At 36.2% G+C, this 25,260-nt stretch overlaps 1 protein-coding gene across 1 annotated transcript in view; it reads right to left on the bottom strand.

The window, feature by feature from the left end:
* The window catches only part of LOC108770533 (uncharacterized), an 83,401-nt gene that overhangs the window by 38,980 nt on the left and 19,161 nt on the right, over positions 1–25,260 (bottom strand). The window contains exon 5 of the mRNA XM_018522167.1: positions 4,986–5,125. Within this exon, the coding sequence (XP_018377669.1) occupies positions 4,986–5,125 (140 nt within the window). The remainder of the gene's footprint in view (positions 1–4,985; positions 5,126–25,260) is intronic.

The raw sequence follows: 25,260 nt of genomic DNA, 5'->3' as shown, positions 1-25,260 counted from the left end.
CCGAGGAGATCGTTGCTCCTTGAGAGTAAGCGGTTCAGAGGCTGGACTATAATAAAGGACTCTCGAGAGAAAATTTCATTCCAAGTACTATCGACATTCTGGCTTTTTCATACACGAATTCTGCAGGCGCGTACGTTGCATACATTTGTTCGCGCGACATACCTGTTGTACTCGGTTATGAATAAAAGAGAGGTAAAATTGGTAGTCTTGACCTTAATAATCTTGAACGTAAATAAAAACTATTAATCTTTTAGATGTTTAATCTTCGTTGAAGTCGCTCCATGGTAAGGCTACAATACTTGAGTAGCTTGCACAAGTTTTACAGTTGTTGATCCCGCGCCGGGAATATTTAGAAAATGTAGAAATAAATGTATGAGTAAAGCTCGGTTTTTCATTTTCCGGTTAACTTGTGATTAGACTTAACTTGATGATAATGTAAAAATTCTTTTCTTCTAGCTACATTTAATTACTAAACTGATGATTTTATAATGATAATTTTTTGAAGATTAAACAAAGCTGATTAAATATAACTAGAAAAATACAATTTTTATATTATTACGAGATTAAAAGTAAAATTAAGTCTAAATCACAAGTTAACCAAAAAAATAAAAAATCAAGCCTTAGACAATAAAAGCAGTAAATATGTTTTTATACGTTATTTAAATAAATAAAAAAAAGTAGAATGTTTGTGCTCAGTTGTTAAAAAATTTAAATTAGCAGAGTACTGAATGTATACATTTTTTAATGTAAACTATGAGCAAATTCATTAAACAGTATTTATGTTATGTCTTCATGTAAATTACTGAATTTTATATAAATAGTATACAAATTTATAAAAGTAACTGACAGCTTTTAAAATTTTCATTTAAATTTTTCTGGGTCTATTTATATTTAATTACGTATGTGACTTTATTCATTTTGTTTTATGTATCTATATATACATTACTTTATTAAAGCAGACCGTATTTAATCTAAAACTATTTACACGGTCAATTAAAGAAGTACGGAAAGCATTTGCACGTTAAGCATCCATCTGTATTTATACTTGGCTAAGAAAATACCAGGTTACGAAAATCTTTCTAGAAATGCACGGAAAACTGCGGAAAGTTGCGATAGAAAACTGGTTCTGTCATGCAATTTCTCAAGATTTAATTTCGAAATCGCTTATGCATTCAACCGTTTGCTATAATTGAAAGAATTGTGATGAAAAATTTGAAAAAAGATGGAAAAATCTAATTAAATTTCCCCATTATTTGTTTCGGCAACTTTCGTGTTTGCATAATAAACAGAAGTGCTTTCATACGATATTGTGAAAACTTCACAAATTTCTTGCCACGTTTCTCTTCTACCTGCGCACATGGGCGAAGAAGATAAAATCTATTTCCTCCCTGGTTCATGTATCCATACGGGTCCATAGCGTCGCTGAAAAATACGCTGTTCATTTTATCGCCGGGCGTAATGCAAACACATTTTTCCGAATTGCATACGCATAAATTTACCTACGCGGGTCAACGAGTTAACGTTCTCTGTTCGAAGATGCATTTACGCTCTAAATTCGGATACTGCCACAGTAGTGGACGCACACACACACACACACACACACAAGCAGGCACATATCATATATACACGTACACACGTGTATATATATTTTAAACCAAGCGTGGGAATCTCATTGCTGGCACTTGCAGGATCGCCGGCTGCCCGCATTATGCACGGGTGCAAGCGCGTGCACACACATTGATGCGGCCCGTGCACGCGGACAGAATACGCATACAGAGATCAAGAGCAACTCAACCTCGGCTTGTTTGCCGTTAATACACGAAAGCGACGTTACCGGCGTGTGTCAGTATGCATGCCTCCGGGAAATGTTCATTTACAGGAAACTTTTCATCGGATACTAGCCACCGGTTTATAATTTTAAGCTTTGTTTACCTACGAGATTTATTTACAGAAATCACGCGTTCCAGGAAACACGCGTAATGTATAAGTATGATACGGAATATTACATTGAAATTTATAGAACTTTTGAAAAAGTCATATAAAAAAAAAGAAAAAATACACACCGATTGTGATTTATCAACGTATATGGCAATAGTAATTTCGGTTATTTGCCAATTTAAAATATTCAACTATGACCTTTTTCCTCGAATTTCCGGTTTCAATCCGAAGCAGATAATGCTGATAATAACGACCGTTCTATGAAAGTCGTATGAAATTAATGTAGAAATAATTGCTTCGCGACATTTTGCCTGCAACTGCATTTAAACCGAAATTCCACCCACGCGCGAATTGTAACGTAATAAATATTCACTTCCGTTGTTTCACGTTTCCACTATCGAGATGGCTCGTGAGTTCCAGGATCGATAAGGGTAACTATAATTTGATTACACTAATCGTGTCGCGATGCAGCAAGCTGCATAAAAGTAATACCTATAAGCCGGCGTAAATGATCGCCGGGCTGAAATTTCACTAGGAGCGATGCAAACTGCAGTCCCCAAGCTTATTTCACGATATCTTGGGTATATATACACGTATATATCGGGCGACTAATCTACGGATAAAATTAGATGCGCCCGCGACGGCGGGCCGCGTGGGACACGCGAAGTCGTCGACACAGGTTAACAAATTGGCGACACATGGGAAATCTTAGGTATCTTTACTTCTTCAGTAGCACTTGCAGATGCATGCTCTTCTTTCTCTTTTTTCTTTTCGTCGGAAATGTATAGAATTTGCCACGGCACGTTATTTCCATTCTCTAGACTCGCAATCAATTCAAAATTTAAATTCTCGTACTTGGAGTACGTATACGTAATTGCTATTAAATAATAGCTTCATGCACTGTAGCAATGAAAGATTTATACGTAGCGTAAACGTAATTATTTTGGTCACCTATATGGATTGCAAAGCAGAAATAGAATAGATTACTGAAGATAATGATATTGCAATAACATATGTAATAATTGGTGTTACTCGAAACTAGCTATTTGAATCATCCACCAAATAGACCCTTATATAGTAACGATCGTGGTTTATTATAACAGTTTGCACAGTTATTGTACAGCCTAACAAGGCTGTACTACCGACCGTATAACAGATTACGAGAAACAAGAATTCTAGATGAAAACATGGAAAGCCATTTTTCTCTAATAGAATAATTGTTTAAAGAAATGTATACGACTGATTTTTATCAATATTTTTTAATTTGTGATTTATAGCATCGCAATCGCGTTATTATCGAGATTGTATGGATCAACGGGGAAGAGAAAGTGGAGGAGGTGCCCTATCATCGTGAACGCGATAAATCGATAATTGTTACACCGTGTAGGATTACGCGTGCCGCACGCCACAAAACGATTAACGGCAGCTTTTTTTTAATTGGATACATTTTCGCCGAATTCGGTGGAAAATATTTCGTTGAGTGAAATACAAGAGCGCATCACGAAAAATAAACGGGCTCTGGTTGTAAATCGCGATCTTCATTGTTCGGATTAATGCAGAGAATAAATATTTTTTGGCAAATAAAAATAAGATAAAATGGTAAATAAAAATAAAATACAGTAAATTTTTGAATTAATAATGTACAGAGATAAAAAGTCGTCGCGCTTTATAAATTAGCAGGTATAATGTTGAATAAATTTGTAAAATTCTTGGAAATTGTTTCAATCAATACCGAGCTTTAAATATAATTTAAATATAACGTATCTTCTATAATAATATATCATATATCTAATATATTAATTTATATTTCTAAGAGAATACAATTGCGAATCACTTATCAATTTTATGACAATACTTTAAATCATTAAATCTTGAAATATATTTGTACAATTAATCTATACAAATTAGAATAGAAATATAGAACAGAAATAAAAGTCAATTCGCGTTACCAAGAAATCAATAGATGTTATAATTTTTTTTGTTCTCTTATATTCATAGTTGAAGAAATTAAAGCAAAATTTCAACAACGATCCAAATACATTTTTATTTTGCAATTTTTTTCTGTTAGTAAATGTGAGAAAAAAATAATTTTTAAATTCTTTGGAACATTAAAAATTATTCCAAATCTTGTGAGAGTAATTTTTAAATCTTAATATTAAGTATTATATTAAATAACGTAAAGATATTCCTGATTCAGGTAAAAGTTTGTTTTATTTGATGTATGCGCTATGCAGTATAATTCACAGGCCAGCTTAATAGTGAAAAAACAAGTCGCCATTAACGCGCGTATTAAAGCTGAGCTTGCATTTCACCATTAGACGGCACAATTCACATGAAAAATGAGTAATACCTCGGACTGAGTTTTTCAGAATGACAAGAGATGCTTTTCACGAAAAAAACAGTCGTGCATACTAGATGGACAAGAATTCTTCCGAGTTCCGTCATTCGTGTGTCGGCAGTTCGTTGTTGGCTGGACATGCTTAGTAAAAAGCACGAGCCTCAGCAACGGCGATGGAAATTACGTTGCGCGTACTATTGTCGAGAAGCTTGCGCGAGATTTAATATTTAGTCGTCAGGATCTCTCACGCAGAAGCTTCACGCACACGATAAAGTCGCATGGTCACGCAATTACACGACATTTACGCGTTTACGATCGCGGATTCGCAAAACGGAATTAATAAACGATGTCATGCACGCATTCGCTTCTGAAAAAATTATTCTTACGCGACGAAATTGATCCTTTGAGTCATACGCGCATGATGATTAAACTGAGCGCAACGACTAGCAATTTCACCTTATCTGCTATACATCTGGTATGACGAAAGTGTTAATAAAATGAATAAAAAAAGTTCTGGGAAATTTCGAAACTCATGCACTCTGTGCATTATTCCGGTCTCATTGAGCGCAATATTTCAGAAGTTCGTGCTTTTTATAAATTCATACTGAATTCAATTTAGCATGAATCGATCGGCCCGACAAGAAAGATATCTCATCGTTATCTTTTCAAATATAATTTTTAATATTATGGAGCGTGCACACACACTTACTCTTTGAGGTACGCCTATTCTTGCGCGACTGTGCCTGGGAGAGCCTTGTGCTTGGCCTTGTTTCTCTTTCCTGTGCGTCTTCAACCCTCTTAGTAACCTCGAAAATGTTGTCTTCTTCTTGCTTGTATTTTGTCCTTGTTCTACAACATGAATAGAATAAATTATTAATGAGTAGATTATTTAAAGCAGTAATGAAATATTAAAGCAGTAATGGAATATTATATAGATTTAATGCATAATACGATAACTGCACCGAGAAAAATTTCCGGGCTTTATTGATAGTCCTAAAATTGGATCGGATAGTCTTATAAATCCGATCAAAATCAATCGGAAATATCCGTTTGTTACTTTTTGAACGGACATTTTTCTCAGTGTGATGGCAAAGGTAAATATTTTTTCGATTATCACGCACAATAATAATTACTTATCAATTTTTATTTATTTATTTATTTATTTATCTCAAACTCTCGTTTGATTTCGCGTATGTTAAAATGAAGAGTTATCCTTTTGCAATTTAAATTAACCGATTTTACTGATACGTTTTAAAACCGTATTGTTCATTTGATCAAAATTTTAGAATGTGACTGATCAAGAATGAACAAATGTACGCGCAAATGAAAATTTATATCTCGATTATTTTGCATTCCAATTCTTGAACAAACAGAATCGACGATATCACATTTGGCGCGGTAGTGAAGGTAAAAAAGGTTTAGTTGGATATTTCAATACTGGAATATCAGAGGCCTAAATTTAACAGAATAAAAATTTCGAATTGCTTTGGGTATTTGCGAATGTTTTTATCTTCTGGATTTTACACGATTTATACAAAAGACGTATAAAGTCAGAGGCTCCAGTTAAAATAAATTGGAAGGAAGAAGCTTCTTTGTTCCAATTTGAAATAACAAGATTATTTCATGATTTACTTGTGCATGCATTACTCTTTCAATTTTCTCTGTAAAGATAAATTAGAAAATCTATCCATTTTATGATTCTGTTTTCGGATTGTTTCATTTTTTTTTTAACGATTGTCACAATTTATCTAGCCGCGTTAACTTTTTATCATTGTTTAACAGCTATGACCATATTTGCGGATTAAATCGGCTTAAACGCAGAGAACTTTATATAGTTGCCATTTAATGACCGATACGCGTGAAGACCTTTCTGAAATTCCCAATTTGAGCAGCCATGCCACAAACTACTACCAATCTCGCAAATAATCGAATAAATCTAGGTTGCCCACAACATCGCTATTCATTAACGGATAATTCAAGTGTACCGTTAGTTATCCGACCGCCCCCTCACAATGTCGATATATTGTATTAGAGTCAACGCATCCATTTATTAGCACTGTCATAGCGTCGCCTAATTAGTAACCTTTACGACGCGAGCGATAGCTGAAACGAATTATCAAGCTTTCAACTGAAGTTATTACATTAGGCTTTCAAAAATTAACTATTAGTTGAAAATTTAACGGACATTAACTAAAATTGACTATTTTTTAAGATCTCTTTAACATGTAAATATGCGTAAATAAAAATATTTTAATCACTCATATTAAACTATGTATGTTTATTAAAATGTTTATTTTAAAAAATATACATACATGAAAAGAGAGAGAGAACGATTTTGCTAAAGTATCTAAAAATTTAGCTGGAAACAGATCGGAAAAAATTGTTTTGGACCATCAAAATAATTACATAGGAAACTCAAACATAATGAGTAATGCTGCAAAAAGTTTTGACATTTTAGCAACCAGTTTGAGTGTTCTACATAATCATTATATTTTGATAATCCAATAAAATTATTTTCAGATCTGTAACTGCCAAAATGTTTAGATATTTTAGTAAAAGCATCCCCTTTCTATGTATGTATAAAAATAAATCCTAATGAGATAATCTAATTATTTTATTTTTATTACTATAATTACAAATGTTATAATTCGTAAAAAAAGAGAAAAACTTTCGACCTGATCGCTTTAAATTATTACTTTTAATCCTTTGATTTCGTATCACGTTTTCTCTTTTTCAATTTTTCCTCTGCTAAAAAAATATTTAATAATTTTGTGCTTGTGTTATTCGAGGTAAACCTCTCATTTGAATTAAAGGTAAACGATGTGCACATATTTGCGAAAATACAGGGAAACCAATAAAAGGTATTAATGTCATTGAGATCGTTACTGAGCACCTAGTTACGTCGCGGCCCACATAATTACAACAGTATCGTTAGTTGTACAATGTCCCGATAGTGATAGTATTACAAAATGGTGTTAATGCGCGGATGGTAAACTGAATTTTCCCAGACCAGGCGACAAAGTGTTTACTGGATGGTTACTATTGGTTACGACATCCGAGTCGACATAACCAGCGATATCGTGATTTAATCAAGGACCATCGTAAAGCAATAATTAATGCCGCGCTGTATCGATTTCGTGCGAAGCGACGCGTTAGGACAGTGTAACGTGTTAATTAGAAGGTCGCGGCAGGGGTAGGAGATGCGCCATTATGCATACACGTATTTACGTAGAAAATTATTCGCGCGAGAAGGGAAACGAATTAATGTTACCGTGCAATTATTACAACCCGCATTTTGCCGTGAACGCGTCCGCTGTTTCCGCAATAATAGCATCGCGTCGTGTCACGGCTCTTTGCGGTGACAAACATCGAACGAGATTTTAACTTCTTTAAATGGCCTTCGCAGCTACTGTTGGATTCGTTAAGTCAGATATTTTTGAGTTGTTGCATAATATATTTAATTATTACATTTACACCTCTGCGATGTTAATCCTAACATTTAATATACATGATTATTTGTATCCTGCACGGAGAGAATTTTTTCTTAGAATTTACCCTGAAAATATGACAGTCGTGGGACAACATTGTGTGTGTGTGTGTATTTCGAAGAATTTTAATATAAATCTCTCTCATTCATATTAATAAAACTACAATAAAGTATAAAATAAGTTTGATTAATTTTACTGAAGTGCATGGTAAAAATTTTTTTAATATTGTATTGTATACCACAATCACCATATTTTCAGGGTAAATTTTAAAAGAAAATTCTCTCCGTGTGCGCATTTTTTTTTCTTTGAAATACTGCATGCATCGAGAAATTAATAATAACATTTATATACAATTTTTTCCAAAAATATATAACCTTACAACTACTTTCTCAAATTTTAAATATGTTAAGAATCACTTAACAATTTTTATAAAAGTGATAAAAATTAATTCTGGAACGCACAAAAACAACAATTTTGCTGAAATATCTAAAAATTTAGCTGAATACAGATTTAAAAATAAATTTTATTGGACCATCAAAATAATTATATATGACGCTCAAGTTGATTACTAAAATATCAAAATATTTTGCAGCATTGCTCATCATACTCCAGTTTTCTACACAAATATTTTCATGGTCCAATAAAATTATTTTTAAACCTGTATCTAGTTAAATAAAATAGTTCTGTAAAATCGTTCTTTCCATGCATTAACAACCTCTCGTGTGTAGTAAAAACCCGGAAAATTATCGTGTGTACTAGGATTAATTACATGACAGATTCATATGATAATATTTTGATAACACTAATATTCAACCTATAATCAGAATACGAGATAAACTAATGATGAAATGTCAAAACCATTTTTGGATAGATCGCGTTATTTTCGAATTGAGAAACTAATCGCCTATCGTTCGAAAATTGATTCGCTCCTTTACGGCCGCAATTATTCGTGGCCGCAATTAAGACGAGTTACAAGGATCTCCCACTGCATTTCGTATGTGGCTTAACGGATCACCGTGCGGCAGTGTCCGGACGATTCTTACCTGACAAAGGGTTTCCAAGAGCTGCAGAAAATACTGGGGGCTAATTTCCGAAATCGAACCAGATGTAACGATCGTACGCCCGTTCCCTTACCCTCGCCGCGAGAAAGCGGGCGGGTACCAACCATGAATTCCCCGGAAGCTACTATTATTCTAGAGAGGATCGTACGTATTTTACCCCGCCGGTCGGTGGGCGGCGCGCGGGGATGGACGAGCGATATGGGCAAAGAATACAAGAGACTCGCGGGACTACGGGAGTCGGAATGTCGTCCCGTAATATCGGAAATATATCGTCCGGGCTGTAACCACAAGTCATGTTCAATCGAATGAATCGTATGGAATAAAAATAAACCTGCCTACACCGTGGAGACGGCCAATACCCTCTCCGTCGGCGAAGGCCGTGGCGCGGGTTACGGGAGCGGGTGAAGGGAGCGGACGCGATGGAGGAAGAAATTCGAGGAAGAGAAAGACACCAAGGAGAGAGACAAGACCTACCGCTTCCCGGAGGGTAGACGGCCCAAGAGTCGAGAGGAGGGAGGAACTTGAGGGGGATCGAACAAATGTTCCGGCGGCACATGCATCAAATCCTGAAGTTGCGTGAGAGATGGAGTTCCCTGCTTGCTCAGCGGCGAGCCGCGATAAAACGGCCGAGCCGAGTTCACCCTCTTCATCGTCGTCGTCGTTGTCGTTGACTCTCGCTCCGACTCGAAGCCAAGCGTTCGAGCAGTACTTGTCATGCGCTCATGAAAGAGAAGAACACGTACAAAAAAATGCTTAATACACCTTGCCCCGTGATAAAATCCTGGTGCTCTTGAATTAAACGCTATGAACCTATGGAGATGGCGCATCTATCTCTTGCCTGCGTTCTCATGAAATTTCGTAGAACGTCAAGATAATCGTTAGGTTTCGTGCTTAAACGATCAATGTCGATCAATGTTTGCGCGCATCCATCTTGCCGACGTCGATACGAACATTTCCAGCACGAAGGAAGTTCGACGAGGGTAACAGCTGATGGGCTGTGCAGGAAATTGAGCCGAGAAGGAAACGGGAAGAAGATCCTACAGAAAGGGAAGAGAATACGAAGTTCCCATTACTAGACGAAATTTGTGTCGTATGTCGTCGTCACTCTCAAAGAGTATTTTCAATTATCATCGTATGTTTTATAATTAGATTTTTGTCTTCTAGAAAAATACTTGTAATTTCCAAACCTATGTCAAGAAAGAACAAATATTAAAATAATATTTATTAAAATAATAAGTGCTTAGGATTTTCGTTGATTTTTGTAATAGTGCTTTCATAATAAGTCTCTGTCTAATAAAACGTATACATATGCATACAACAGCTAATTATAAATTTACTAAGATCAACTCAATAATTATACATAAAATGTCTAAAAACAATAAAATCAAATCAATTGTATGAATAAAAGTGTACCAACAATTTTATTCCAAATCGAGCTGTTGCTTAGCGATTATTAAGCGATCAATTAAATTAATTTTTTGAAAATAATTTTTTCAGGAAAATGTCTTATTAATAATAATATTCTTCTTGTTTAAAATTAATATCTAATATGAACAAATTTGCTATGCTTTTTAATTCGTGAATGTTGGTTAAAATTATAACTTTAATTAACGTTAATTTTAACTTAACACAACAGAACAATTAAAATTACAAAAAAAATTTAATATCCTAAACCAACCTGTACATTGCTGCAGTGCATTGAATTCTCTGTAATTCTTCTGCTCATTATACTGAATATTTGAGGTAATAATTAATCGTGATTATAACAACATCCCGAGAATTACTTTACAATCCGCGTTTTACCTCTCCGCGCAAGAATATAAACATCGTACGTTTCGGCGGTGATGGCGGAAGATAGAGGTACCCAAGAAAGGCGATAGATGCAAAAGTGAGGGCAAAGTGAGACACACGAAGAGAATAGAACTGCACCGAAAGACAAATACGGCGCCAGACTCGGTTACGTTACAGCCGGCTGCATCCGCGTGCGACACTCTCTACGCCTGCCTTGGATCTCGTCCTCTTAATCTTCTCTCGGCTTTATAGAGGCCGTCGACCCTCCATCTCTGTCCTTCCGACACGTACTCTAGATTGTAAGTACGTACCCCTCGAGCTTACGCGAAGGTGGACACGAAAAATTATCCAATCCCCGAGATTCTACCCTGGAACGTTCTTCGTCTTGGCTTCGCGCGCCGGTAGCGAACTTCTCGAGCACGGATTTAAACGTCAACGCGAACAATTCCTCTCTCTCTCTCTCTTTCTCTCTCTCCTTTTTTAAAAATATAACTTACTTCTTTGTTCGTTTAAATAATACTTTAAGATTATACGAATTTATTAAAAAAAACACACATGCAAGATAAGATATATCTCTCTGATGTATTAATATTATTTTAATGTACACAGGAAGGAATGATTTTGCAATATTTACAAATTTAGCTAGATATAAATCTGAAAATAGTTTGTTTGGCCATCAAAATAATTATTATATTAGAAATTTAAGAATGATGACAATGCTCTAAAAAATTTTGATATTCTAGCAATCAGCTTGAGCGTTTTACACAATTATTTTTTTAATTTAACAAAATCATTTTCAGATTTATATCCAGTTAAATTTTTAGATTTTACTTTGGCTAAAACGGTCTTTCCATGTATAAAATGAATATAACTGTAATGGCTTGTTCTTGTTGGTGATACATCACACTTTGAATTTTTTTTAGCATTAAAATATTGTTACATAAATATTGGAATGCAGAAATACGTTTGAATATCCCTAGCTTTTCTTTTAAGGAATTTACGAGAGCTTTAAAAGCCATTGTAATTTTATTACATGAGAAATAAAACATACAGTACACAGGAAGTGCTCGTTGGCTGCTTTTGGTCCATTTCAATTAGCTTTTCGTTGCTCGATGATAAAAGTTCAGATAGAGCGCACGTGTAACTGAAACTCCGCGGTCTAATAATTAGTTCTTCGCGAAGGGTGGTGGGAATAGTGCGGACGGCAGCCGACAAATTCAATTGGTTTCTCGTGAGGGTACCCCTTGATTATAACTGGACCACTGGGGAAAAAGAAGCGGGCAATGATATTTGCCCGGTTTTCGACTCTCGGCACGTTTCCCCGTAAATTACGAGGAGAGTTTCGTGCGCCCTTTTCCGCGGCGGGGTGTTCTCGATTTTCCGCATTGTACCTCAACGCGAGAAGAATTTCACGTGCCGGCGGAAACGCGTTATTAAAGTCTGCGATTTTCTACCCCATCTTCCCTCATACTCTCCCTCGCTGCTTGCCCTTTCTCGCTCTCGCTGTCTGGTATGCGTTCGGGCGAAACTTCCTCGCTGCTTCTTCGTTGAATTGTTTTAAAGCTACGTGAAGGAGAGAGAAAGCTGATGGCAAGTGAATGAAGATAAGAGCGAAAGAGAGAAGGACAACAACGGGGTGGAGACGGAAAAACTTTTTACACAGAAGAGGAGAAGTTAACATTCTTCCCTCTGGCCCGAGCGCGTAAAAAGGAGATGTCGGGGTCAAGAAGCGTCTTACGTATTCTGCAAGCTCAGGTTTACACGCCCGAGTTATGGCCAGAAAAATCGGAAGTTCGCGGCCAGAAAGTGACTGCCGAGTGCCTCGCGTGTGACGCGCATAATAAAGTCGCGAAGATGCAACTTGGGGAAACGTTTGTTGGTACCCGGAAGTGAAATGTCGAGGAAGAAGTGCCACCAGCGTGCCAAATTTGATTTTCAGAGAGGGACGGAGTCGGCAATCCGGCTAGAGCATACTTACATAGTGGAAAGACAATGTTCCTGGGCCCTCGGGGGGACAGTCGTAAAACCTCGCAAACACGAACTACTTTGGAGTAGCGGGATTCTATAAAATGTACGTGATGCTGTCAGACATCTTGCAATTGGTCCTTTCGCGAGGGTCTCGATGATGACATAAAGTTCGCCAGACAACAATTAGAATTTCGATGTGAATTTATAATCGCAATATTCCTGGTTATCAACAACTATCTAAAATAAGGCTCGCAAGAATGTATCAAATATAATAATAAAAAGTTAGCCCGTCAGAGAGCCGACATCAGTTAATCGGATGTACAATTTATTTACTTGTAAATTTAACAAAATATCTCATAAAAATATGTAGACATTTCGACCCTTATGTTTGGGTCCTTATCAATATAAAATTAAACCCGATTACATAATACTCTTAACTCCAACGTAGGAATCCGTGATAATATGGTTCATTCTTCTTTATCCAATTGCCAAAAAAGCATATGCAACTGGTTATCGCTAGTTCCTTGACATTTTCTCAAACACACTTACATACATGGAAAGAACGATTTTACTGAAATATCTAAAAATTTAACTATGTATAGCTCTGAAAATAATTTTATTGGAGCATCAAAATATTTGTGTAGAAAATTCAAGCATGATAAACAGTGCTACAAAAAATTTTGATATTCTAGCAATTAGCTTGAGCGTCTTACATAATTGATGGTCCAACAAAATTTATTTTCACAGATCTGTATCTAGCTAAATTTGTAGATACTTCAACAACAGCATTCTTTCCGTGTATATAATTATTGAATTTTTTAAAATTATTTAAAAAAAAGAATATATATATATAGTGTTATCGGACTTTTCAATACCTATTTTATAAATTCAATTTTTAACGTTGCGTACATTACGTTTTTCATATTCTTATGTCTCTTCGAATTTTAGAAATGAAAATATGCGGAAATATTGCATTTGCGAAACCCACAGGCGTAATTCTGCTTTCAGGAGAATTTTCGTCAGCTCAACATCGACTACCCTTCTCGCCTATAACGCCTGCGGACCCTCGAAGTAGAGGGAGGACAAGTCCGTTATTATGAAAATCCTTAGCGAGCGAAAGCCGGGTTATAAGCATGAATAAAATAAGCGGTATTAAAATCCACTTTCTTCTCCCCCTCTCCTTCCTGCACCTGTCCCATCCAACGCCTCCTCGTTTCTGCCCTACGTAGGCACCCGAGTTCGGCTTCGCGGGCGGAGTAATGGCATTCCTCTTCTCCTTTCTCTTCCACCTCCTCAACAATTTACTTCGTTTCGAAGGGCTTCTCTATCTAAGCCCGCGGCTGTTCTCCCTGTCTCCGCCGCGTCGGTTACTCGATAAACGCGACTCGGCGCGAGATCTTTTGGTGCATGGAACGAGATCTACGATAGCCGAAAGAAGCAATTGGTCGATTATCGATGATCGTACGGAATTACTTAGATATCGGAAATAACCAAAAACGAAGTAACGTTTTGGGAATTAACAATTCATCAAAGTCTTTCAAAAAAATCAAAGAAAATAACAAAAAGACAAAAAACTTATATTTCCTACATTAAAAGAATGGCTTTGCTAAAAAATTTTTAATTTTGGTGGATACGGATCTGAAAATAATTTTATTGAAAATTCAAACTGGTTGCTAGAATATAAAAATCTTTTATATATGCTTGTATAGCATTATTACTTATTTTATTTTTTAGTTGCCAACATAATTATTTTGATGGATTAATAAAATTATTTTCAGTTCTTTATCCAGCAAAATTTTAGATCTTTCAGCAAAATCATTTTTTCTATGTACTCATATTAAATGTATGTGCAATATACGAGAAATATTAAAAATTGATAAATATTTTCGACACAATTCTTGTGACACTCATCTAACGATAGAAAACATAAAACAATTTACGTTTTATTGATTTTCATACAAGAATCTGCATCCCACTATTTGACAATGAGTATCATCGATTTCATATTCTCGTCAGCGCGCGATTTATTTGCGCACGTACCGATGCTGAAATAAATTATTCGGAGCCTAACCCTTTCCCAGGGGAGTCGGGCGACCGGTTTTAGAGGTAGTTCTATGGTAATGATGGAAGTACATGAATATTGAAGAAGTAATCTTTGCGGTTTACGGCGTGTCCTTTTCGCGGCGCAGCCTCTCCATCGGTCCCGACGATAGAGTTGGGTCAATATCGATTTTAAAGTTCGCTATTTTTTTACGGCGTCAAATAAATGGACCGGCTGAGATAAATGACGAGAGTATGCCGATATTATCGGGCGATCCATTTTTCACTCGAATGATATTGTTCGTATCGGAACGTGGCGGGCGGCCTTCGAGAAGTGAATAATTAATTATACGGTTGTAATCAGTAAAAATATTTGATCAATATCGTTATGCTGAATGAAACCTGATTTAAATCTAGAATTCTCTGCTGCCAATATTGCGTGTTCGATGTATGCAATAATAAAATAACGTGCGCCCAATGCTAAAAGCAAATTCACTGTGTTCTAACGAGCAATTATGTGATCCTATAAAGCTTGATGTGTCGGAAATAAACAGTAATTGTATGGATGTCCAATTAACATTTATATATCTAGAAGGTTTGTATCCTCTATTATTTCTTTTAACGATTCGACGAATATCACACGTTGCGTCAATATTATATCAACGAGAAAAAGTTGAGACTATTATTTCTCTTTCGAGCTATCAATTAGTGTCGATTACGGTTCCATGAATATTTTTTTTTATGAGAATCATAACGTAGTTTTAATAGATATAAAAGACTTTAAGGAAATTGAAATTAGTGTTAATCGATGTTGGAGAAATTAATGTTAAGTAAGATTTCAAAAACATACGACCCTAACAAAATAAGAATATTATAGATACGAAGTGAAGAGAGGAAAACGTGAAGGTTACGAAAGTTGGATGCGCTCCAAAGCATGTAAGCAAATGGTATCCCAACATGAACCTTTCCGTGTTCAAGCTGACGGAGGGTTAAACATCCCACCGAGACGTGGGATGTTTAACCCTTACTTGGTCACGTAAACACACAAGAGTACAATTCTTAATTATTAATTGTTTCAAGACAAATTACCTACAAATTCAATTTAAAAAATAAGGGACCCTGCAATTTCTAATTTCAACTTCTAATTAATTTACTTCAATTACTTAATATATATGATATATATAAATAATTTATTTAATTTTCTGAAAATTATATATGTATCTACGAATTTATTTATAAATCATGAATCTAAAAATAAATGAATATCTGATTACAAATTATTGGATTTCCAGATACAATTTAACTTATATAAGGATGATTTTGTCTAATTCTCAACTATAGATACAGATCTGAAAATAATTTTATTGGACCATCAGAATAATTACGTAGAAATCTCAAGTATGATGAGCAATGTTGCAAAAAGTTTAGACATTCTAGCAATCAGTTTAAGCGTCCTACATAATTATTTTGATGATCTAGCAAAATTTCAGATGTAGCTAAATTTTTAGATATTACAACGAAACCGTTCTTTCCATGTACATATTAATTACCTCATCGCTTCTTGGCGATGTATTTAATCGATTCGGAAGTGACAGTAGGACGAGCAAGAATGAGGTAATCAACGAAGCGTCCAAGGAGTGTACCAGCAGTTCGACGAACACTTCGAACTCCTTACACGGACGGGTGGATAAGATACGAAAACAGATAGGTAAATGGAAAGCGAAGGGCGGAAAGCGCGAAACCTGGATGCGCTCCAAGTGGTGTCGCGTGCACGGGCTTGCGGTTTTCGCGGCGTCTCGTCGAGAATCGCGTCGAGAGGCTTTTGCCGTCCGGGTGCGGTTACGTCGTCATTGTCTAGTCTTCCCTATTTCGTCACGCTTTTGCCGTATCGGCCGGAGCTCTGTCTGTGTCGTTGCCATGACTACCATCGTATCGAGAAAGGTGGTGCGTACACAAAAGTATCAGACTCGCTCGTTCTTTTTTTGCGACGTGTCCGCCAAGTACGGGATGACGAGGTTCAAAGTACAAGAAGCACTTGCGCCCCTTCGCAAAGGGGTTGCGGCGACACGTGTACGAGACGTGAGTTTGCACCACCGAACCGATTACTTTTCATTGCTGCGCTCCTTTCTGCAATTCACGCCTGTGTCTACTGTTTTAATTGGGAGCGAAATGCTTTTTATTTACAGGAATGTTCGCGAGATATAATGATGCTTTTACGGAAAGAACGGTTTTGCCGTTAAAAATGCCGATAAAGTATCTAAAAATTCAGCTGGATACAGATCTGAAAATAATTTTGTTGGACCAGTAAAATAATTATGTAAAACACTCAAGCTGTAATTACTAAAATAAAATTTTTTATTTTAGTATTTATTTTTTAAAACTAATACAAAATTTTTTGTAGCATAGCTCATCATGCTTGAGTTTTCTACATACATAATTATTTTGATGGTTCAACAAATTATTTTCAAATTTACCTAATTTTTTAGATACTTTAGCAAAATTATTCTTTCCGTGTTGAGCATCTTGGGGAAATATTATCGTTCGAGTTTTATAAATATTAAAAAGTAAAATGGATGGAAGGGATGTTAAACATCCCAGGAAGATAAACATCATGTCCGACATTTGCACCTTATTACAGCAAAAGCTGGTCTACAATGGCAAGTAATAATGACTCAATCATTCATGTTACAGATACATTATGTCTACTGTAAATACATTGCCTTACACTTATCTGATCAATTTTACTACGGAATCTCATTATTTTTGAATATTTCCCATGCAAGTATTGTCCATGCTATTCTGTTAAGTAGATTACGATCTTTGATCACGTATCTTAATTGTATACACTTTACGAAGGAAGTTATTACTCTTTTTCATTTTAAATTGCACCGCGTTCCGGTAAATGCCGCAAAGAATAAGTTCCATCTGCTCGACCCTCTTCTCACGCAAAAATTAAATCGTTACGCGCCGAACAATACGCGTGCCTAATTTCTGAAGATGCATAATGACAATAATAATACCGGCCGGGTGCGTTTCTGAAGAAGCCAAGAATGCGGATAAGGGGATAATGAGAATGTTTTATAGTAATGACGCCGCGGTGCAGTCGTCGGAGATTCTTCGTCTCGTATAAAACACCATTGTGTTCCACGTACGGTAGCGCACGGGAAACGACATGGGTAGGTCCCCGCGGTCGCGAACGATACTATTGGCGATCGCGATACCATGATTGTCACGCGGATAACCCACGCATGCAAAGCAGTCGCAATTAAGCCGGAATGATTTGCATAAAGGTATTGTTTAATGGGAGAGAACGATCGCGTAGGCGAGAGACAAAGGACGGAGGCGCGTCGGCCGAGAGGGAGTGAGAGAAATGCCGGTGATGAGCTCACGATAATTCGATTGCATTCCGTTGCCTGTGCGCTGGACGACGGTCAATGTTCAACGGCAAGGCAGTTATCGGCATTGCGGCGAGTGTCAATTAACCGCAAATTGTACACGGAAAGAACAATTTTGTTAAATTAATTAACAAATTACAAATGGGCCTTTAGGAATCGGTGCTGTAATAATTGCGCGTTTATTTCGACTGCTCTAAAACAATCGTCTATAAATAATATATTTGTTGAATGTTTCGGCTAACTTCTACCTTTCATCAGCGAATGTATTACGTAAAATCCATAAAAATCTTCATCCTGTGGTTACACTCCGACATCAAATTTCCCATAACCAGTTAATAAGCTGGATGGTCAACGATATTTGACTTTAAATATAATAAATGAATATTACACTGAGAAAAATTTCCAGACTTTATCCGTTCAAAATGTAACAAACGGATATTTCCGATAGATTTTGAACATATTTATAGGATGAAATTTTAAGACTATCCAATAAAATATATCTTAATATATCAATATTATATATAAATAAAATATTGTATATCAATTGTTTTAATAGGGTAAACTAGGGTATTATGGCCATAGGCCATAATTTCTCCAACAATTGATAAATAGTACATTTTTATAGTCATTCTTAAAGATAATCAATATTTACAGTAGTTCATATGAGTACACTGTGTGTTCAAAATAACAATATTATAAGTATTATCTAATATTTTTTCTTTCGACTACCTGCAAAGTTTTGCACGTATCTGCTAAAAACTGTTATAATGTCTAATAAATTACAGTTAAGCTGCCATAATCAACATTACATACACAATAAAAGTACGTAAATTGCAAAGTGACCTACAATTAATACTTTTATTTTCACTATTTATTTATAAATACTATGGCTCTATCTTTCTTAATATCAGGGCCATCTTTTCCCTAAAAATCAGATAAGATGGCCAATGCATACTTTGTAATATTTTGATAAAATTAAAGTTCTGTTAAGTATTTTTTCTTTAATTTCGATAGTATTTGTTACTTTAAGCTTCAGTGAAAGTAATATCCCAAATATTGTTAAAAAGTAACAAGAATAAATGTATGTTTTTTGCATTTTAAAAAACTATGGCCATTATACCCGAGTTTACCCTATAAGCAATCTTATTTTATTGTAAGTTTTGTTAAATTACACCTAAAAATTTAATCCGATATAAATTAATGTTTATTAATGTCTCTTATTTGTTCAGTACTTCGAAACCTGTTCTTCCGCGATAATGGAACCTATCCTTCGCGTTGAATCGATTTATTTTACTTTTAAAGTAAAGCACGGCACGGAGAAAGAGATGCGTTCGCTTATCAATCATTCACGGAAGAAAGTATCCTATCATAATTGCGGAGCCGCGAAAAGATTAACATGCGCAAAGCGCACAACGGAAGAACGATCGCGGTTGGGCGAGGAACGCGAAACGAGGCGTCGTGCTTTATATCCTGCTTGGAAAGCCGGACGTCAATCTTTCTTAGATTAACGCATTCCTGCTGCGACACGGCGCGGCGTCGTGAAAAGCGCGGCCTCGAGTAGCTGTTAGCGGAAACACGGCTATTACGAACGTATCGAAGTTATTAATTTCCGCCGCGCTTACGTTACACCGCCCTCCCGTCACGTCCACGTCGCCCGTCCGTTTCGTAACGAGCGCATCCCTTCGCCGACACGTCGCTCCGTGACTTTGCAAAGGACGGGGAAAGTTGCACGAGCTTGAATAGAATATTTGCAGCTACATCCGTAAAGCACCGTCAGTACGCAAACTGCTTGGTCATTGCGCGATTGATCGAACCGCCAGACGTCCCAACAAATAAATGCGATACAACGAGTATTTTCGCGTTTAATATATACAATAATACGTACAATAAGCGGTGCCGACATGGATATTTCCAACGATGTGTGGCTATACATTCTTCTAAAAATTAATATTTCCGTCATGGTTTACCGCTATTTAAATATGTAAATCTTAATTTCAGCAAACTTTCCATTACGTTACCGTAATATTGTTTGATGTAATGTTGTAAATTTTATATACAAAGGAAAAGGTTACTCTCTAAATTAAGGTAAATTAACTAACAAAATTTTTATACATGTCACATTTTAAACGACAAAAATATTTTTAATTTAAGTCTTTATGAAAACGTAACTATTAACTTAAAAAAAAAAAAGCATAAATGCACTATTAAATTCAATCTTAAAATATAAATGTAGTTCAATGTGTTTCCTCACAACACTTATTAATAAAATATGTAATAATATAAAAAGTTTAAAAATTAAAATCACTCATTACACTCTTTGTTATAATACTGGTATTTAATTGATTAAATTTTTAAACGTTTGTTCTTGCTTGTCTAGCTTTTAGATTGACAAATTAGATCTGATGACCACTGAAAGCACATAGCTTAGCATTCAGTGACCTCGTTCGGTTGTAAAATTTACGATCGATAATGTTCTATATAGAGTTAATGAATTTCACGAGAATATATTTATGAGAATTAAATCCACGAAAAAAACCTCAGCAATATTGAATGTCACATTTTATCGGAATATTTATCATGCAACTTTGATTATCGGTAATAGGAAAAGATAAAATTTAATATTTTTATATTTTAAATATTTTTCGCTTATCAATCATTTATACTTAAAATGTTTTCAACGTCTCATCAAATTTTATCAATATTTTCCCTATATCTTCGCGTCAAATTCTTCCCAGATTCTTCCAAATTTAAAAAATCTCCCAATCTGATAACCCTGAAGATAAACGTACGTCCATGAAACACAGCACGCGAAAGGATGAGATATGCTGAAGAATCGTGCGCGAACTGCTCTATTTACCCAAGTTTCCTTATTTGCGGTGCTTTGTTTTACGAGCTTTGTACGAAGGTGGAGCGCTATAAGTCGTAAAGTAGTATGATGGCGTTAAAAGCATATACTCGTATCTTTTTATTACCTTCATCATTCAATTGATGTGCCACTAAGAAAGTTAAGCTTATGCCGCTTTATCACCTACACCTCGCTAAGGGACTCGACTTCGCTTTAATAAGGAGCTTAATTCCTCTCGCTGTGAAAGCATCTTTAAGAAAAATAGCTCCTTTCTTGATACTGCGTAATGGCCATAAAGCATCGCTGATCGAAGTGTCGACATTGCGGAAAAATAATAAAAATATGCTAGATCTTTCGGTCAATTTCATCGAGTCATGTAACAACAATCTACTATAATCACATTATTCTTTCAGCAATATGCACCAACGAGAACGAAACAGAACTCAAAAACAATACTTTATTTTTCGCTACATTTTCAGATTATTGTATCCCTTTTCACGCTACATCATCCGAGATGAAAAACCAATCGGCCAAAGCAACATCGCTAAAAGCACAATAACTGGGCCGCGAATCGCGACGGACAAATCGTGTTACGGCAATCATTGCAGAGCGCCCATGCGACTCGCTTTTTCCTCTTTGCGCGAAAGTTCCTGTTGATTGCCGGCAGTGATTCAATTGCTCGTACGGAAACACAGTCAGGACGCGCGCCGGCCGTCAGAGAGCAATTGCGTTAAAAAGCCTTGCTGTTGGGTTTGTCGTTCGAGAAAACGCGTTCAGTTACTTCCTTTTTTCTCTTTACTTTGGCCGAATGTATTTTCGATCGGCTTTAGCTGCGAAAAACGGCCAATGGAGTCGCAATTCGCCGCGTCGTTATCCAAAAGCCCGAGGGCTGATCATACATCTTTCGCGACAAACGGAAAAAGAGATGGAAAAATAATCAAAAAGGAGTCCGGTCACACAAGTGAGAAAAATTTATTTCTACCCGGATCACCCTCAAAGGATCAACGTAAAAAAAAAAATTAATTTCGGCAAAAAAAAATCTCACAATAAATCCGATATGCACAAATTCGTCTGTCTATACCATTCATTTCGTTGCATTGTACGGAAAAATGCAGATTTTGAAAGATTTAAAATCAGATTATTTCTTCTTTTTATATCTTTTCTATTGGATCTTCCACTCATTTACATTTAAAAGTTACCGATTCTTTGTGAATCACCGTGTATATGGAATACAGAACTTTACACGAGACGACAAATCTAACCGTATGTCATAGAATACAAACGGAATCGCCGTCGTTTGGATTTTAGATGAAAGCACGGCATGTTGGAGCAATTCAATACGCGGCGAGGTACACAAATGCGGCTTTCCCTATCGTGGTTCCAATCCAGACGGACCAGATCTGCTTTCCCGCAGATACGTATTTAGCAATCAGTGGCCAAGGAATCAATCCACTGAGTAAGCATTCCAGCAATTGGATTTGCAACGACTATCAATTCACGCATCGTGAATATAATGCATTATGTCTTTGTAACATCTTTTCAGATGCAATTTACCTTTTTGTATAAAACAGCGTCTAATATATATATATATAATATATATATATATATAAAATATTGAGCAATATAAAATTTGCTTTACTGTTATTAGTAGCAAATTTCCTACGCTATTTAATATTACTTCAAAGGATAAAATTCTAAGATAAAATGTGTTAGTACCAGTTACATACCTGTAAAAAATAGATTCACAAGGACACATATCGTTATTTTTATTTGAACAGTGCTCGCTCGTATTGTACGGAATTTCAGAACGGCTTCGAGACGCGAGAAGGATAACACACTATCATCAGTTCCGTCACAATAAGCGGAACGTGACATTGGCAAAATGCACTTGCACGAGGGATAAACGCATCAGTCTAGCTGGATTCGACTCTGCATGAGCGGTGCGTTTCGCCACAGAGGAATATTCAATGTTCTTGCTACAATGATCCGCAAATATTGTTCTGGAGATCGATATATACGGCACAGTCTATCAAGGCGCAGTCTATCTTTCCTTTTTTGACGCGCAAAAAGTAACTGCGAAAAACTCCTTTATCACAAAGCGATAATCAATTATTTGTACGATCATTGGGGTGGAAAAAAACCTTACTAAAATATAATATAACAATTTTTCCAATAATAAGGTATGTATCAGCAATTAATACTTTTTCTAACGACTATCCTCAATATATGTACATATTGTTCTTTTACTGCAAAAGTGACACAACTTAAATAACGGGCAAATTTTCAGGTTATTGCCATGAATGAATTAAATAAATATTTTTCTCTTAAAATCATAAATGGACTAACTTAACTTCATAAAAAATTGTTAAAATCCTCACAATTCAAACAGAATGTTCCAAGGGTAGTAGAACAAATATTATATCCTATTATACCTAATCATATAAGAATATATTCTTTTTACCGATAGTATTTGATTAGTCCATAATTTTCTATCAAGTTGAAAAATATTTTTCCCCTTTTCTAAAAAATTAATTTTTTGAGTTGTGTTACTTTTGATAAACGAAAGCAATAACTATAATGACAGAAATTCTTCGGTTATACCATTCGTTGCTGTTCCTATTCGGAAAGCGAAGACGCGCACGTGATCTCGACGAATTCGATGCGCAAACGTACGATACATTCATTACCATTCATCCCCGTGCGGATACCGGTACTGGTGTAGCGCATTACTATTTGAGAAGAGCACGATGCAGTTACACATGCTATGCAAGGATAAGCGCACTTCCCTAATCTCTCTCTCTCTCCCTCTCTTTCTCTCTCTCACACATCGTCGCGTCTCTGCTTGGCCACTCGCCTCTTACTTGGATTCCAGTCCAGACAAACAGGTTTGCTCTCTCACAGTCCGCGCGTTTCGCCAAGCAAGCACAATCCGCGCGAGAGTATTTGCGTATCCCAGCAACCCCTGCTCGAGGTTCGGGCTCGGTTCTGGCTCTCAGCTCCGGTTGGTCTCCCGGCGTTGTGTACTACGCGACAACTGCTAAGTGCTGCTGCAATCCTGGCATCGACGTCTCTTACACGGAATTACTGTTAAGCGTGCGCCGCTTCGCGCGTTTCCGCCCTAAACTGATTAGTCCCCACATTTCAGCGTAGTATCTCTGCCGTACTGTACGACGCTGTGAGGGGCAGGATCGAGAATTTCACGAGGGCGCCTGAGAAGCTCGTCGCTGGTCAGGAACGCCACAAGACGAGGGGTGTCAACGATTCGCCGTTGAACATCGAGCACGTCGGCTCGAGGAATTTTGGAATTTAAGCAAACGTTACGGGAATCATAGTAGAGAAAAAGAGAGAAAATTTATTACGCTATGATATATACTCCTCCCTCTATATTTGATTCCGTACGAATATAGAATATTTTTATAAAACATTCCATAGTGTCATCAATACTGTGCCAAATATTTTTGACAAATTAATACATTGTATGAATGAAGGATATACGTGAAAAAGGTTTTTTTATTTCAGTATTGTACAAATTATACGAACAGATACGTTTTTTCGAATAGATTACAAGCTAAATCGGATTAATAATATGGATAATAACATATTTATTGAATAAATTGTGAAGAAATTAATTAAATTAATGCTTTTATAAAATTAAGGTCACACTGCATTTCAGAAAAAATAAAAATTGTGGAAACAAAATGAAACATCAATTAAAGTGAATTTGTTCAATGAATATATCAAATTCAATCCAATGAATAATCAAAAGCTCGAATGGTTTCAAGGAGACAAAAATAGAAAATGAGACAGTGTTAAAGATAAGTATACACTGAAAAAAAGATTGGTTGCTGCAACAATTTGGATAGTAAAATATAACATAGCATTTTTAATCGGCTGCAGCAACCAGTTTTTGGTTGTAGCAGTAAACTTTTAGTTGCGTTAGCCTATCCGCAATGTCAATATATGATTTCGATAGGCTAACGCAACTAAAAATTTGCTGCTACAACCAAAAACTGGTTGCTGCAGCCGATTAAAAATGCTATGTTATATTTTACTATCCAAATTGTTGCAGCAACCAATCTTTTCTTTCAGTGTATTATCATTATATGTAGGAAAAGGAAAGTGAGAAAAAAGGGGGGAAGAACGAGAAGGCAGGAAGGCAAGCAACAAGGAAAGGAGGGAGAAAGGGGAAGACCTCCATCTCAATTATGTATTCATAGCTAGAAAAGATATAACGCGCATAAGGGTGGTGGTAGAAGTCAATAGAAATGAAATATCAACATTCTAGGTCCCCCATCGGTCCTACCATCCTCTTCCAGCCGTTTCTCCAATACGAGATCTAAAGTGTTTTTCGATATCTCGAAAAATTCTGCCGCGCCACGGCGCGCGTTTCCCGTCT

Source organism: Trachymyrmex cornetzi, unplaced genomic scaffold (genome assembly GCF_001594075.2).
Source record: "Trachymyrmex cornetzi isolate Tcor2-1 unplaced genomic scaffold, Tcor1.1 scaffold129, whole genome shotgun sequence".
NCBI classification, from domain to species: domain Eukaryota; kingdom Metazoa; phylum Arthropoda; class Insecta; order Hymenoptera; family Formicidae; genus Trachymyrmex; species Trachymyrmex cornetzi.
Note: the sequence above shows the minus strand (reverse complement) of the source record. Positions and strands in the feature narration are given on the sequence as shown.